This window comes from Meles meles, chromosome 17 (assembly GCF_922984935.1).
Source record: "Meles meles chromosome 17, mMelMel3.1 paternal haplotype, whole genome shotgun sequence".
NCBI classification, from domain to species: Eukaryota; Metazoa; Chordata; class Mammalia; order Carnivora; family Mustelidae; genus Meles; species Meles meles.
Window position 1 is genome coordinate 50,458,702 of NC_060082.1, and position 15,302 is coordinate 50,474,003.

The window sequence follows — 15,302 nt, forward strand, 5'->3', positions numbered from 1 at the left end:
ATATAGCCATATAAGCCTTCTTCAAGTAGTTTGAAATACAACCTAACCTTATACCTAAAGGAGCTAGAAAAAGAACAGCTAAAGTCTAAAAGATTAAGATTAGAGCAGAAATAAAGGATACAGCTATCAAAAGAAAAAAAAAAACCAGATCAACGAAACTAGGAGCTAGTTCTTTCAAAGAATTAACAAAATTGATGAATCCCTAGCTAGACTTACCAAAAAGAAAGGACTCAAATTAATAAAATCATGAAAGAGGAGAGATCATAACCAACAACACAGAAATACAAAAAATTATAAGAGTATTATGAGCAATTATATGCCAACAAATTGGAAATCTTCTAAAACTGAAACAGGAAGAAATAGAAAATTTGAACAGATCCATAATCAGCAAAGAAATTGAATCAGTAATAAAAAAATTTCCCAACAAACAAGAGTCTAGGGTTGAATGGCTTCCCAGGGAATTCTACCAAACCTTTAAAGAAGAATTAATACCTATTCTCCTGAAGCTGTTCCAAAAAATAGAAATGGAAGGAAAACTTCCAAACTCATTCTGTGAGGCCAGCATTACCTTGATCCCCAAACCAGACAAAGAACCCACTAAAAAGGAGTATTAGAGACCAATATCCCTGATGATCAGGGATACAAAACTTCTCAACAAGAATTCAACAGTACATTAAAAGGATTATTCATCATGACCAAGTGGAATTTATTCCTGCGATGCAAGGGTGGTTCAAAGTCCACAAATCAATCAGTATGATACACCACATTAATAAAGGATAAGAACCATATGATGCATGGGGCGCCGGGGTGGCTCAGTAGTTTAAAGCCTCCGCCTTCAGCTCAGGTCATGATCTCAGGGTCCTGGGATCGAGTCCCACATCAGGCTCTCTGCTCAGCAAGGATCCTGCTTCTCTGTCTCTCTCTCTGCCTGCCTCTCTGCCTACTTGTGATCTCTGTCAAATAAATAAATAAAATCTTAAAAAAAAGTAAAAATTTATGCTCTGTGAAAGACACTGTTAATTAAAGATAAGGCAAAACTTTGAAGAAAATATTTGTAAAATACATATCTGATAAAAGGTTTTTATCTAAGATATACAAAGATTCTTAAAATTCATCGTAACAAACAGCCCAATTAAAAATGGACAAACATTTTGAACAAACATCTCACCAGAGAAGATATACAAATGGGAAAAAAAGCCTATAAAAAGATACCCAACATCATTGCAATTAGGTAATTGCAAATTAAAAGAATGAGATACCATTACTTACCTATTAGAATGGTTAAAATCCAAAAAACTAAACAAAAACAGAAATAAACCAAAAAACCTTGACCATACCAATTGCTGGCAGGGTTGTGGAACAAGAACTCTCATTTATTGTTGATTGGAATGCAAAACAGCACAGCTTTTTTGGAAGATAGTTTGGTAGTTTCTTAAAAGCTTAGTGTGATCTAAGCATATGAACCAGCAATAGTGCTCCTAGTTGATATTTAACCAATTAAGTTGAAAACTTACATCCACATAAAAACCTGCACAGAAATAAAAAAGGATTGCTAAGGAATATTCCAAACAATTATATGCCAGAAAATTAGATCACCAGATCAAGTGGACACATTCCTGAAAAGATAAAATCTACCCAAACTGACTCAAGGCAAAACAGAAAACCTGAGTGGACCTATTGCAAGTGAGGAGATAAAATTAGCAAATTAAAAACTATCCACAAAGAAAAGCCAAAGGCCAGATGTCTTCACTGGTGAATTTCATCAAATATTTATTTATTTATTTTTTTAAAAGATTTTATTTATTTATTTGACAGAGAGAGAGATCACAAGTAGGCAGAGAGGAGGCATAGAGAGAGGAGGAAGCAGGCTCCCTGCGGAGCAGAGAGCCCGATGTGGGGCTCGATCCCAGGACCCTGAGATCATGACCTGAGCCAAAGGCAGCGGCTTAATCCACTGAGCCCAGGACCCTGAGATCATGACCTGAGCCGAAGGCAGCGGCTTAATCCACTGAGCCACCCAGGCGCCCCCATCAAATATTTGAAGGATTGAAACCAATTCTTTACAAACTTCAAAAAAATAGAAGGATACACTTACCCACCTCATTCAGTGAGGCCACTATTATTCCCCTGATACCAAAACTAGAAAAACATCACAAGGAAACTACAGAATAATATCCCTTATAAATATAGATGCAAAAATCCTCAATAATATACTAACAAACTTAGTCTAGCAATATATTAAAAGGATCAGACACTATGACTAAGTTGGATTTATCCCAAGGTTGTAAGGTTGGTTTAACAAATAAAAATGAATCAATATAGTGTGCCATATTAATAAATAAAAAACAAAAGCCACACCTCAATAGACACGGAAGAAGAATCTGACAAAATTCAATGCTTTCATGATAAAAATTTTCAAAAATCTTGGAATAGAAGGGATATTTTTCAGCCAATATAAGGCCATCTATGAAAAACCTTTAACTAAATCCTACTTAGAGGTGAAAGAATCGATGTTTCCCCACTAAGATCAGGAAGAAGATAAGGATGTCTACTCTAACCACTTCTATTCAAATTGTACTAGAGGTTCCAGCTAGAGCAAAGGGCAAGAAAAAAGCCATCCAGATTGGAAAGGAAGAAGTAATAAAATTATGTCTATTTGCAGATGACATGATTTTTGTATACAGAAAATCCAGTAATGAAATACTGCTCAGCAATATAAACAAAATGCTGATATACAAATAACATGATGGATCTCAAAACAGACTGAATAAAAAAAAAAAGCCAGACACAAAAGAGTATGTCATATATTATTTCACTTTAAAATTTCATTAAAAAAATCCAAGAAAGGGAAATCTATGACAGAAAGTAGACCAATGGTTGCTGGGGAATAGGTGTGGAGGATTGACTGCAAAGATGAATGAAGGAACCTAACAGTGTGATGGGAATGTTCTATATCTTGATTATTTTGATTGAGTTAAATGGGTATACACATTTGTGGAACTTCATGGAATGGTTTACTTAAAATGAGTGTTATGTAAATTATACCTTAATAAATTTGATTTAAAAAAAACCCACTGATACATACTTTTGATTTTAAAACTAGGATTGCATGATAAACTACTGTATTTCCTGAACGTAGGATGCTGTACTCTTTGAGCAGCTAGTGATCAGGTATATGGTGAAGAAATGTGTGAGTAGTTCTCTTAAGATCATAATCACTTGCTTAAATAGGTATAAAAATGCTGAATGGGTTTACTTTTGAAATGTTCAATGAAACTTTTGAAGCTGAAACATATTAGTAGTAAAGCTGCATTCCAAGAGTATCAAGCAGTAATGTGCTGCAGAAAACCCAAAATATGACACCTAAGGAGATTATTAGTAAAGCTACATCTGTTGGTAAAGGAGGGTCCCTTTCAGCTCATAATAATGATAAAAAATTATACTCAAACTTTCTTTCTTTTGATAACACTTACATGATTAAAAGTTAGGAAACAGGGGGGAGCCTGGGTGGCTCAGTGGGTTAAAGCCTCTGCCTTGGCTCAGGTCATGATCCCAGGGTCCTGGGATCGAGCCCCACATCAGGCTCTCTGCTCCTTAGCAGGGAGCCTGCTTCCCCCTCTCTGCCTACTTGTGATCTCTGTCTGTCAAATAAATAAATAAAATCTTAAAAAAAAAAGAGTTAGGAAACAGGAATTGTAAAGAAGAGCAGAAAGACGAGAAAGAGTGCAATCAGAAGTGCTGAAGAGCAAACAATAATAATTAAAAACACACACATACAACTCAGAGAGAAGCTAGAATTGTTCTGTTGGGAGGCCGCAGTCAACGTATCTATGGAGACCATATCCTTTGAAACAAAACACTTTGTTAGTTGAACACAGTATCTAAAATTGGGCATTCCCTTAACATTTTTATGCCTCAGTATCAGAGACCTAACTGATCTTTGCTTTGTTTTGAGTCCACAACTCAGTGGACTATGAAAGTATAATCAGGAAAGTTTTCTACTGTATTAAAGATTTGAGGTGACAGGTATTGATTTTAGTGGGTTACATACAGATTTCCAGGTACAAACCATGAAAATGAAAAGATTTTAGAGTTCAAGAGTTTAAATATTCAGTTATCGAAAAGATTTTACTCATTCCATTGCTCTCAAATTGCTCATTACTCTCAAAGAGCTTAAAATAAGTGAAATCTACTTCTCAAAGATGCTTGGTGCCAAGTTTTATTTTCTAAGCACAGCTTGAGTCTTTTTCAGGTAATATCATCATAATAAATGTTTTCAACTCTAGAGTTCATGGACCTTTTTTTCCAAGAATTCTGAGGCGCAGGAAGGGAAAAAGAGATTTTGGAAAGACTATAACACATATTGTGGCAAAAGTGATGACTACCGACATGGTAAGAAATACACTTTATCCCTATTCATTTAAGTTGTAGTTGTGTATAATCAGAAAAGCAGCTCTTTGAGGGTAGGGTTCTTGTCTGACATTAATGCCTTCTTTCTCCCATTACATCTGCTTCAGTGATTAGCATATAATTAGTACTAAATAAATAAATGTCAGCAACTATTTACTGATTACAAACCTTATTGCTAGGCACTATGCTAGTAGTAAGTATGGAAAGGATAGGAAATCTTTAAAAAAAAAGAGGGGGGGCACCTGGGTGTCTCAGTGGGTTAAGCCTCTGCCTTTGGCTCAGGTCATGATCTCAGGGTCCTGGGATCGAGTCCCGCATCGGGCTCTCTGCTTGGCGGGGAGCCTGCTTCCTCCTCTCTCTGCCTGCCTCTCTGCCTACTTGTGATCTCTGTCAAATAAATAAATTTAAAAAAGAAAAAAAAAGGATAGGAGACAAATATGAGAAAGACTGCATTTGAGGGTGATACCATTTTGAACCAGATCCACAGTCTTGCTGCTTCATACATTTGAGAAGTTACTGAAGGATGGTTTTGCTAGATATAGAATTCTTGGTTGACAGTACCCACCCCCCTTAAATATGTCATCCCACTGTTTTCTGGCTTCCGTGACTTCTGTTAGGAAATCAGCCATTAATCATATTGTCAATTCCTAGTATATATCGAATTGTTTCTCTTTCACAGCTTTCAAGATTTTTTGACTTTCAACGGTTTGATGATATGGGTTGATTTTGCTTGTGTTTATCCTACTTAATGCCCATTAAGCTTCTTGGATGTGTAGATTCACAAATTTCAACAAATTTGAAAGATGTACAACCATTATTCTTCAAATATTCTTTTTGCTCCTTTCTCTCCACTCCTTCTGGGACTCCTATAGTATGTTTGTTTGTATTCTTGATGGTATATCTCAGGTCTCGTCAACATTGTTTACTTTTCTTTGTGCTTTTCTTCTATCTGCTCCTGAGACTGGATATTTCAATCATCCTATCTTCAAATTTGTTGATTCTTTCTTCTTCCCACTCAAATATGGTATCTAAGCCTCTCTAGTGAGTTTGGTGTTTGTTTTTTTTTTTTAATTTCAGCTATTGTGATTTTCAACAATAGAATTTTCATTTGGTACTTTTTGTAATTTTTATTTCTTTATTGATATTGTCTATTTGTTCATTGCCCCTCTGGTTCCTTTAGTTTTTTGTCCACGGTTTCTTTTAGCTCTTTGAGCATATTTAAGACAGTTTATTTCAAGTTTTTGTCTGATAAATCCAAAGGCTTGTCTGGGCTTCCTCAGAGGTGGTTTCTATAAATCTTTTTTCCTGCAAATGGGCCAGTTTCCAGTTTCGTTGAATGTCTTGTAACTTTTTTTGTTGAAAATTGGTTTTTTGAATATTATAATCTAGTAACTCTGGAAATCAGTCTACCCTATCCCCAGGGTTTGCTCTATTAATTGTTGAGGACTGCAGTTGTCCATATGGTTAGGAAATTTTCCAAACTATTTTTGCAAAAGCTGTATTTTTTTTTTTGCGTGTGGCTCCTGAAGTTCTATTATGCAATCTCAGCAGATAGACAGTTACCTGACAAATTTCCATAAACACCTATAGCTAAAAAACAAAAACAAAAAATATCTCACAGTCTTTGCAAATCAGCTCTAAGCTGAGGCACTCCTTCAAAGCTGAGTCAGGCTGCTGACCACTCTGCCTTGGCTTTCACCTCTTGCTTGCATGAGGCCCAAAGATCAGTGGGAAGCAAAGCATGGGGTACTTTTAGATCTCTCCTGAGCATGCATCCAGCCCTGGCCATGTGCTTTTCACTCTAGATGTCCTAGTTTATGAGGTAGCCCTTATTTCCCCAAGAATCTTCCTTCTCAGCCTCCTCCTCTGCAGACTTTTCCTTTGCCCCAGACAGCTATGGGTAGTGTATGTTTTTAAATGCTTTCATTAAGTGATACCTATATTGCTGCTCAGTTCTGAGGAGGATGTTAAACAAGTCAGCTTTGTCAGTCCTTCCCCTGAGATACTGACTGGTCTCAAAATAAACCACACTTTCCCCCCAAGAAAGAGAGCAAGGGAGCGGCAGAAGGAAATGGAGAGAGAGAATCTTAAGCAGGCTCCATGCCCAGCGTGAATCCTGATGAGGGGCTCCATCTCAACACCTGGATATCAAGACCTGAGCCAAAATCCAGAGTCAGATGCTTGACAGACAAAGCTGCCCCTCACAACCACACTGTTTTTGAGAATAAGGTTCATATTGGCCCCACCCCATGCCTGCTTCAGACCAGCAAGCCACAGAAACATGGGCTGTTCTTTTCACAGCTGCTGCCAAGCTGGGGAATAGAAGATGGTAGGCAGCTAAGCAAAACCACATTTTTTTCTTTTTACCAACTTTTAACAGCCTCTTCATTAAGCATTTGCATGGTTTCTGTGTTTGATTAGGTTCCAGAGTTCCAGAAATGTTGATTCTGTCAATTTTTTTTTTCCAACTTAATATTTGCTTCAGTGGAAGAACCATTTTTTTTTGGAGCTCTTTATTCCACCATTTCCATGACATCACTTCTTTTATATCTTTCTCCTTCCTTCCTAAGTGTACTGAGATGTATTCAATTTTTTTAAAATAATAAAACAGTACACATCCTAAATACCACATCTCTCTTCTTTTACACAGGAAAACTTCTTGACATATTTATCTGTCTCTACTGCTTTCACATTCATGCCTCAACTCACAGTGATCTGGTTTCTGCCTCCAGAATATCAGTGCAAATGCCCTTCTGGTCAATGTGGGACCAAGCTCTGGCTAAATGCACTAAGCACAACTCAAAGATCACCATCTCATTTAACCTTTCAGCACCCCACATCATCAACTATTTCCTCCTTTCCTGACATCTTGGTGTCCTGATTTTACCACCTCTTTGGCTACCCCTAGCCTCAGCTTTGAGATTTCGTTTGTTTCTGCCTATTCTTTAAATGTTTTTCATTGTTCCATCCTAGAGTGCTGTCTTTCCCTCTTCATACAGTCTTGTAGCTAATCTTATCCTTTCCTATGCTTAAGTAACTCCCAGATCTTTATGCCCAAATCTTAGTCCTATATTCTAGACTCTTATATGCAGTCTACTGGATACCTCTGCTTAGTGACTCCACCAGTACTCCAAATTAACTGGCATCAAAATTAAACTCATTATGTCCCCTCACAAACTTCTCTTTCTCCTGGGTTTCCTATTTTCATGAATAAGAAAAATACAAATGAGATGGATTTTAGAGTTCTTCCAAATTATTTACAGAGCTAATCCTTGTACTCTCTGCCACCAAAGTATTTAGAATACACACATAAATGAATATAGTAGTTTGCTGAATTAGTAAGGATTATGAGTTCCAAATATATCTGGGAAAAATGTTCACTCTTGCTTATCAAATAAATGAATGAAAATTAAAATGAGGCAGTGAGGATTTTTGCCTATTAAGGTGGCAAATATTTTATAAATTTAAAAGATAACCCCATGCTGATGAGTTTACAGCAAAATGAGTTCTCAAACCAAATTTTAATTGGTTAAACTCTTCAGGAGGGCAATTTAGCAATATGTGTCCAAGACACAAAATCTTTTGTACTTCTGACAGAGTAATTCCCTATCTGGTAATTTAGCCAAAGAATTAACTAGAGATGTGTATAAGGATTTGTCATAGTATTTTCATATTGAACAACTGCAAACCATCTAAATAAGAGTAAGAAGGTCAACTATGATAAATTGTGATATGCCCAGATGATGCATTATTATGTAATGACTAAAAGTTAGTCTTTGAAAAAATAAAGACATGGGAAGTTATGATGTAAAGAAAAGTCAGGATTCAGCGGTGTCTGTCTGGGTCATGGAGTTGGTTGAGCATCTGACTCTTGGCTGTGTTCAGCCTGGGGCTGCTTGAGATTCTCTCCCTCACCTTCTGCCCCTCCCACTCATGCTCTTTCTCTGAAATAAATAAGTCTTTTAAAAAAAAGTCAGGACTCAAAGCCATGAATATGTATGGTATGATATGTTGGTATTATGAGTAATGAGTATATGCATGGGAAAAAGAATAAAAAGGAAATATCTATATATTTTATTTAACTTAAAATTTCAATTTGTTGGGGCGCCTGGGTGGCTCAGTGGGTTAAAGCCTCTGCCTTCGGCTCAGGTCATGATCCCAGCGTCCTGGGATCGAGCCCCGCACCGGGCTCTCTGCTCAGCAGAGAGCCTGCTTCCCTCTCCCCACCCCCTCACTTCCCACCTCTCTCTCTGCCTGCCTCTCTGCCTACTTGTGATCTCTGTCTATCAAATAAATAAATAAAATCTTTAAAAAAAAAATCACAATGTTCATAGCATTTAAAAAAAATTTCAATTTGTTATGTTTCCATTTTTGTTTTTCTTATAACCACTTTATAAGAAAAAAGATATATGAATGATAATGCCATTTCTATTATTTTTATTAACATATAATGTATTATTTTCCCCAGGGGTACAGGTCTGTGAATCGTCAGGCTTACACACTTCATAGCACTCACCATTTCACATACCCTCAATAATGCCAATTCCATAGGGATAAAATAATAGGCATTTTTTCAGAATATATTTTTAGTTTTCAATTTTAAGAGTTCCCCACTCTTTATGGTACTAATAATGAAGTTCTCTTCCCTTTTCTACTCTTAGTGCAGATTCCTGGTATCTTTTATTTAGTTCTAGAGTATTTCATATATAAGTTTTTATTGATTTAGGAAAATTATAGGATTAGTTTGAGTTAAAGAAAACAAGTAGTAGACAGTAAAGAGATCTAGTGTCATAAAGTCCTGGATCTAAAGCGTAGATTAACCACTCACCAACTCTGTGTCCTTCAGCAAATCATTTCATCTCACTGCGTTTCAAAGTCCTTTACCTGATAAGGGGATATTATTTCCCCTCAAAGAACTGTAGTAAGGCTTGGGAGGTAATATGCTAGTTCAAATTCTGCCTTCTTGGCACACAGTCTTTCATAGCTATAAAATTATTAGTGACTGTAAAGAAAATCCCATTTCACCATTCCCTTAGTTGATGCACTGATACTTGGAACATTTAATGAACATAAAAACATATTTACAGTGTATTACAGTGTAATATACAAGATGTCTTTGAGAAAAGCACGTCACCGATACGTTAGCTGATTAAAAATGACCTGTTTTAGTTTAATTCATTGTTAAAAGTGTACTGTTTTATTTCTTCTTTTCAGGTAAAGGACTTATCTTCAGACACACTTCTCCAGCAGCATGATGATTTGGATTTGGCTTTGGATAGCTGTTACAGTGGAGATACAGTAGTTATTTTTCCAGGAGAATATCAAGCTGTAAATCTTGCTTTATTGACTGATGACATCATTATAAAGGGTTAGGGCATCCTTTGCCATCTTTTATAACAATGTATACTGGAAAAATTATATGTTATAAACATGATTTACCTAACACAAAAATCCCTTATGTATCTTTTTAATTAAGATTTTCTCACATGCTCATGAGTATATTATCTGTATAGGTGACTTCATTTGCACATAATGTACCAGAGCAAATCAATAGACTATTCTTCTCCATGACAGTGTAGCACTACAAACACAGATTCTAAAAAGATCAAAACCACAAAAAACCTATTTGTAATATTTTTACCCAAACTACTTTTTCTTCCTCTATTGCATTTCTTATCACTTTAGTAGACAAACCAAATGTAAGGCTGTATTAAAATATATTCAGCATTTTCTCAGGTTAATTCATATGCAAACCTGCTAGAGTAGAAGAATTTACTAAAATCTCTTTTAGGTTCTGAACCTGTTTAGTCACTTTAATTCTGCCGTTTAACATTGAAGTAAGGATATTCCCACTGTCTGACCAAAAGAAAAAGAACCAGGTGACTGAGGCTTTGCCTATCAATTCAAGAACTGAGCAAAAACTCATTAGATCTTGATGACCGTAACCAGTAGTATTTTGCTGAACTGCATGGGTAATAAGGAGTATATCTGTCATTTTCAAATCTTAAAGCCTTGAAGCTACGACCCCTTATTTTTGCACTGTTGTTAAATTTAGATGATTGCTTTAACTATTCTAGATTAAAATTGTGGATATGATCAATCTTATAACCTAATTCACATGACAGTCTTTTTTAGTTATGGTAAGGTAGTTTTTTTTGTATCTTAGACATTTTGTAAGTGACTATTGATTATGTAATAGGAAAACTAAGGAAAAATGTATTATGGAATAAGTATATTGAATAAATATACAGGTACATTTATATTGACTATAAACCCAGATTCTCCCATCATGGCATCAAATATGGACAAAAGAGTACATTATAGTTAAGTGTATAATTAGATATATTACTTATTAAAAATATGTGAAAAGAAAACGTGTTATTGAGTGACTTGACTAAAGGACTTTAAACTCTGGGATTACTGATTCTGTTTTGTCTCTATGAATCAGGAGTTGGAAAGAGAGAGGAAATTATGATTACTTCTGAACCTTCTCATGACAGTTTCGTGGTGTCTAAAGCTGATAATGTGAAGCTAATGCATCTATGTTTGATACAACAAGGGACCGTTGATGGTATTGTGGTGGTGGAGTCTGGTCACATGACTCTAGAAAACTGTATATTAAAATGCGAAGGAACAGGAGTGTGTGTTCTTACAGGGGCTGCTCTGACAATTACAGACAGTGAAATAACTGGTGCCCAGGTATTTCATTTTATAAAGACAACTTTATTGACAACAGATAACTTAATGTGCAAAGGATAAGTTATTTCACCTTTGAATTGAGTTATAATCAAGCTTAGAAATTGCTAAAATCAGGACAAGTACAGGGCATCATAGCACACATAGGAAAAATGAACTAAGTTAAGTCCAAAGAATTACTGGCTTTAAATGTGATTTTTTTTTTTTTAATCTAGAAATTGGTGGCTACAAAACAGATCACGAGTCAGTTAACTTGTTAACATTTACTTAACAAAGACCACTGAAATACTGCAAAACTAAATGAAAAGATTAAATGATGAAAATAGGATGTTTTAACAGAATGACTTAATTTCCACTAAACAGAGGAAGCTGACATTAGTAGCATTAGACATTAGTAGAGTTAGAATATATATAAATTTTTATAACAATTGAAAGAATTGCTCTGAAGAGATTTTTGGCTCCCTCCTAAAGATTTCATTTGAGGGGGAGAGCAATGAGACTGTGTGACCACATCCCTCCTTCTAGGCCCAATCATCTTCTAACACAGATTAATACTAGTTTTCAATGTTTTAAAACATTATCTCTAAAATAAATCATTACATGAATTATTATCTTTGTGTAACTTAGTGTGTAGAGAGTGGTAAAATAGAATTACAATTTTTAAGTCTAAAGAGAATTTTGGAGAGATACATGTGTGTTTTGAGATTGTTTTGCTTTTAATTTATAGGGTGCTGGTGTTGAACTGTATCCTGGAAGCGTAGCCATTTTAGAAAGGAATGAAATTCATCATTGTAATAACCTCAGAACCAGTGATAATTCAAAAAGCACCTTAGGTGGAGTTAACATGAAGGTATTTTCGTATTTCTTAAATATAGAGTTGTTGTAAGAATTATCACAAAAATACTAAAATATTACGTCTAGACAAGGTTTAGTCTGTTATTGATCTGGAAAAGAATAGTAGAGATAATTAAAATATAGTTTAAATGATGGCTGATATAAAATAAGTTTAGCCTTCTAATTTAATACTTTCAATTTAAATTCTTAGCAGATAGCTGATAAAGTGGATACTTTTGCTTTTATAAAAATGTTTCATATTTTTTACTGGGCAGATCTGTAATATGTTTTGGAAAGTAAAGCAAATAAAAAAATAATAAATATATTAAGAAAATTTAAGTCTTACTTTCAAAATTTGTAAAATAATTTAAGCTAGTCAATTAAAATAGCAATAATCTGTAAGTAAATGTCTTCCCATTCCTTTCTACTTCTATTTGTTCTACTCTTCTAGGTCCCTCTCTAGACTTGTGTAGTTGATGAACATTTTCCCTGGACTTCTAGATTAAATACAATTATTTGAAATTATATTATTTGAAAATTTAGCACTGTATCTGAAATTATTTTTATATTTGTTAAAGCTTTATATATATTATTAAAGCTTTATATATTAAAGTTATACTATATAAAATAAATTGAAAACTTCATTTAATATTTCAATATTAGAGATTTCCTTGGTTATACTGACAATAAGCAGTGTGAGGAAAACATTGCTTGCTTAAAACAGATTGTTGTTTTAAAGAAACATGTAAACCTAAGAATAAATCTAGAGTACGTATTTTCTTTTTATAGAAATTATTGAAAACTAATTTCCTTGAATAATTTAACAGGTTCTTCCAGCACCAAAATTGAAGATGACTAATAATCATATTTACAACAATAATGGCTATGGTTTAAGCATTCTTCAACCAACTGAACAATTTTTTATTGTAGCAGAAGAAGCCCTCAACAAAGGGGCAGCTTCAGGGGATAAAAAAGATGACAGTATGCTCTCCAGGGTAATGCAGAATCTGAACCTGGAGATGAACAACAACAAAATAGAAGCAAACTTGAAGGGGGATGTCAGAATAGTCACAAGTTAAAGTATGTGGATTTATGTTAATGTTTTATATTTCAGAGATTTGTTTAGTAAATAATTCTCATATCCCAAAGAAATGGTAGTTTTAAATTAAAAACTTATTTAATTAAAAAATATTTAAACATTCTAATGCTTTCATTGGATGATTCATTTTAACTTAACACTTTTTTTTTTTAAGATTTTATTTATTTGACAGAGATCACAAGTAGGCAGAGAGGCAGGCAGAGAGAGAAAGGAAGCAGTCTCCCTGCAGAGCAGAGAGCCCGATGTGGGGCTTAATCCCAGGACCCTGGGATCATGACCTGAGCCGAAGGCAGAGGCTTTAACCCACTGAGCCACCCAGGCGCCCCAGTAACACTTTTGATATAATTCATACACCATAAAATTCACCCTTTTGAAGTCTATAATTTAACAGTATGTAGTATATTTTTAGTATATAGGTACCACCATCACTATTTAATTCCAAAACAATTTGGTTTTAAACATTGTTTTTGATACTCTTAGTCTAGTAAGAAGCATCAGGTGTTCTATGTAAGTAATAGAAAAAAAATTTTGTTTATAGCCAATTCTGATTCACTCCCATTTATCCAGCTAGGAACTGGAATAAGGTAAGACAGCACTATAGCACTCACTATATTAGATAGAATTAGGTTCAGCTGCAACTAGGAAATCCAAAATGAGAGAGAAAGAATACGGAAATATAGAGGTGCCTGGGTGGCTCAGTCGGCTAAGCATCTGCCTGGGTGGCTCAGGTCATGATCCTGGGGTCCTGGGATATTCAGCCCTGCCTTGGGCTCCCTGCTCAGCAGTCTGCTTCTCCCCTCTGCCCCTTCCCCTGCTCGTGCTCTCAAATAAGTATTTACAAAATGTTCAAAAAATCTGAAATGTCAGAATTCCATCTTGTCTTACCATTGTATGGTTTCCATTCAAAATCACCACATGGGCCAAGATAGCAAGTTAGCAATAGTTCAAGTCATGGTTTAAATTCCAACCATGCAGCAGGAGCTAGGACCTTTCTACAATTACACACATTATTCCAACTTTCATGCCTCCCTCCCACTAGAATCTATTTACATGGCCCCACCTAACTACAACTGAAGCTAGAAATTATGTTTTTTTAAAAAAATATTTTATTTGACAGACAGAGATCACAACTAGGCAGAGAGGCAGGCATTGACAGAGGAGGAAGCAGGCTCCCTGTGGAGCAGCGAGCCCGACGCGGGGCTCGATCCCAGGACCCTGGGATCATGACCTGAGCCAAAGGCAGAGGCTTTAACCTACTGAGCTACCCAGGCGCCCCTAGAAATTATGTATTTCTTAAGAGTTAATCTTTAAGTTGGAGAGGTTATGTGTCCTCTGAAATAGGGGCTTCATTTTTTTTTTTTTAAAGATTTATTTATTTGACAAAAATCACAAGTAGGCAGAGGCAGGCAGGCAGAGAGGAGGAAGCAGGCTCCCTGCAGAGCAGAGAGCCCGATGCGGGGCTTGATCCCAGGACTCTGGGATCATGACCCAAGCTCAACACAGAGGCTTTTTTTTTTTTTTAAGATTTTATTTATTTATTTGATAGACAGAGATCACAAGTAGGCAGAAAGGCAGGAAAAGAGAGAGAAGGAAGCAGACTCTCTGCTCAGCAGAGAGCCTGATGCGGGACTCAATCCCAGGACCCTGGGATCATGACCTGAGCCGAAGGCAGAGGCTTTAACCCACTGAGCCACCCAGGTGCCCCTGAACACAGAGGCTTTAACCAACTGAGCCACCCAGACGCCCCTAGGGGGTTCATTTTCTAAGATACAACTAGTGGTCTTTTTCACAAAGCAGTACTTATACTGATTTTATTTCTGGCTTTAGTATATAAAAGGAAATAAACACTCAGTCTCACACATTTTCCTTCCTCGATTTTTTACTTCATGTTATGTGTTAACTTAGCAATGGTGACCATTTGTCACAGAGAATCTCTTGATTTGAGAGTCAAATAAGGCATGGTTGTTCTTTAGTTTCATCAAGAGACTTATTTTTTTTTTTACAAAATGTCTTGTTCAGTGGGTGACATAATTGCAGGTATTTTCAAGGAGGCTTTAACAAGAACGGTCTTTCTATAATGAATTTAATGAGCTGTAAGGGGAGGCATTTTCCCTTCCAATCATCTCCCTCTACCTGTTTTCGGCTTCCAGAAGAGATGATGGACAAAGGATCTTTTGAGAGCAAATAGAGCAAGAGCTTTGCATGAGCACAACGCGCACTCACCGGTCATCTGCCTTTTGTGCGTTGCCGCCATTGGTTTCCA

At 35.9% G+C, this 15,302-nt stretch overlaps 1 protein-coding gene across 1 annotated transcript in view; it reads left to right on the plus strand.

Moving 5' to 3' along the window:
• The window catches only part of SHCBP1L (SHC binding and spindle associated 1 like), a 34,796-nt gene extending 20,347 nt beyond the window's left edge, over positions 1-14,449 (plus strand). The window contains exons 6-10 of the mRNA XM_045982063.1: positions 4,287-4,392; positions 9,625-9,778; positions 10,859-11,109; positions 11,834-11,956; positions 12,768-14,449. Of these exons, the coding sequence (XP_045838019.1) occupies positions 4,287-4,392; positions 9,625-9,778; positions 10,859-11,109; positions 11,834-11,956; positions 12,768-13,019 (886 nt within the window). The 3' untranslated portion in view covers positions 13,020-14,449. The remainder of the gene's footprint in view (positions 1-4,286; positions 4,393-9,624; positions 9,779-10,858; positions 11,110-11,833; positions 11,957-12,767) is intronic.
• Positions 14,450-15,302: the final 853 nt, after the last annotated feature.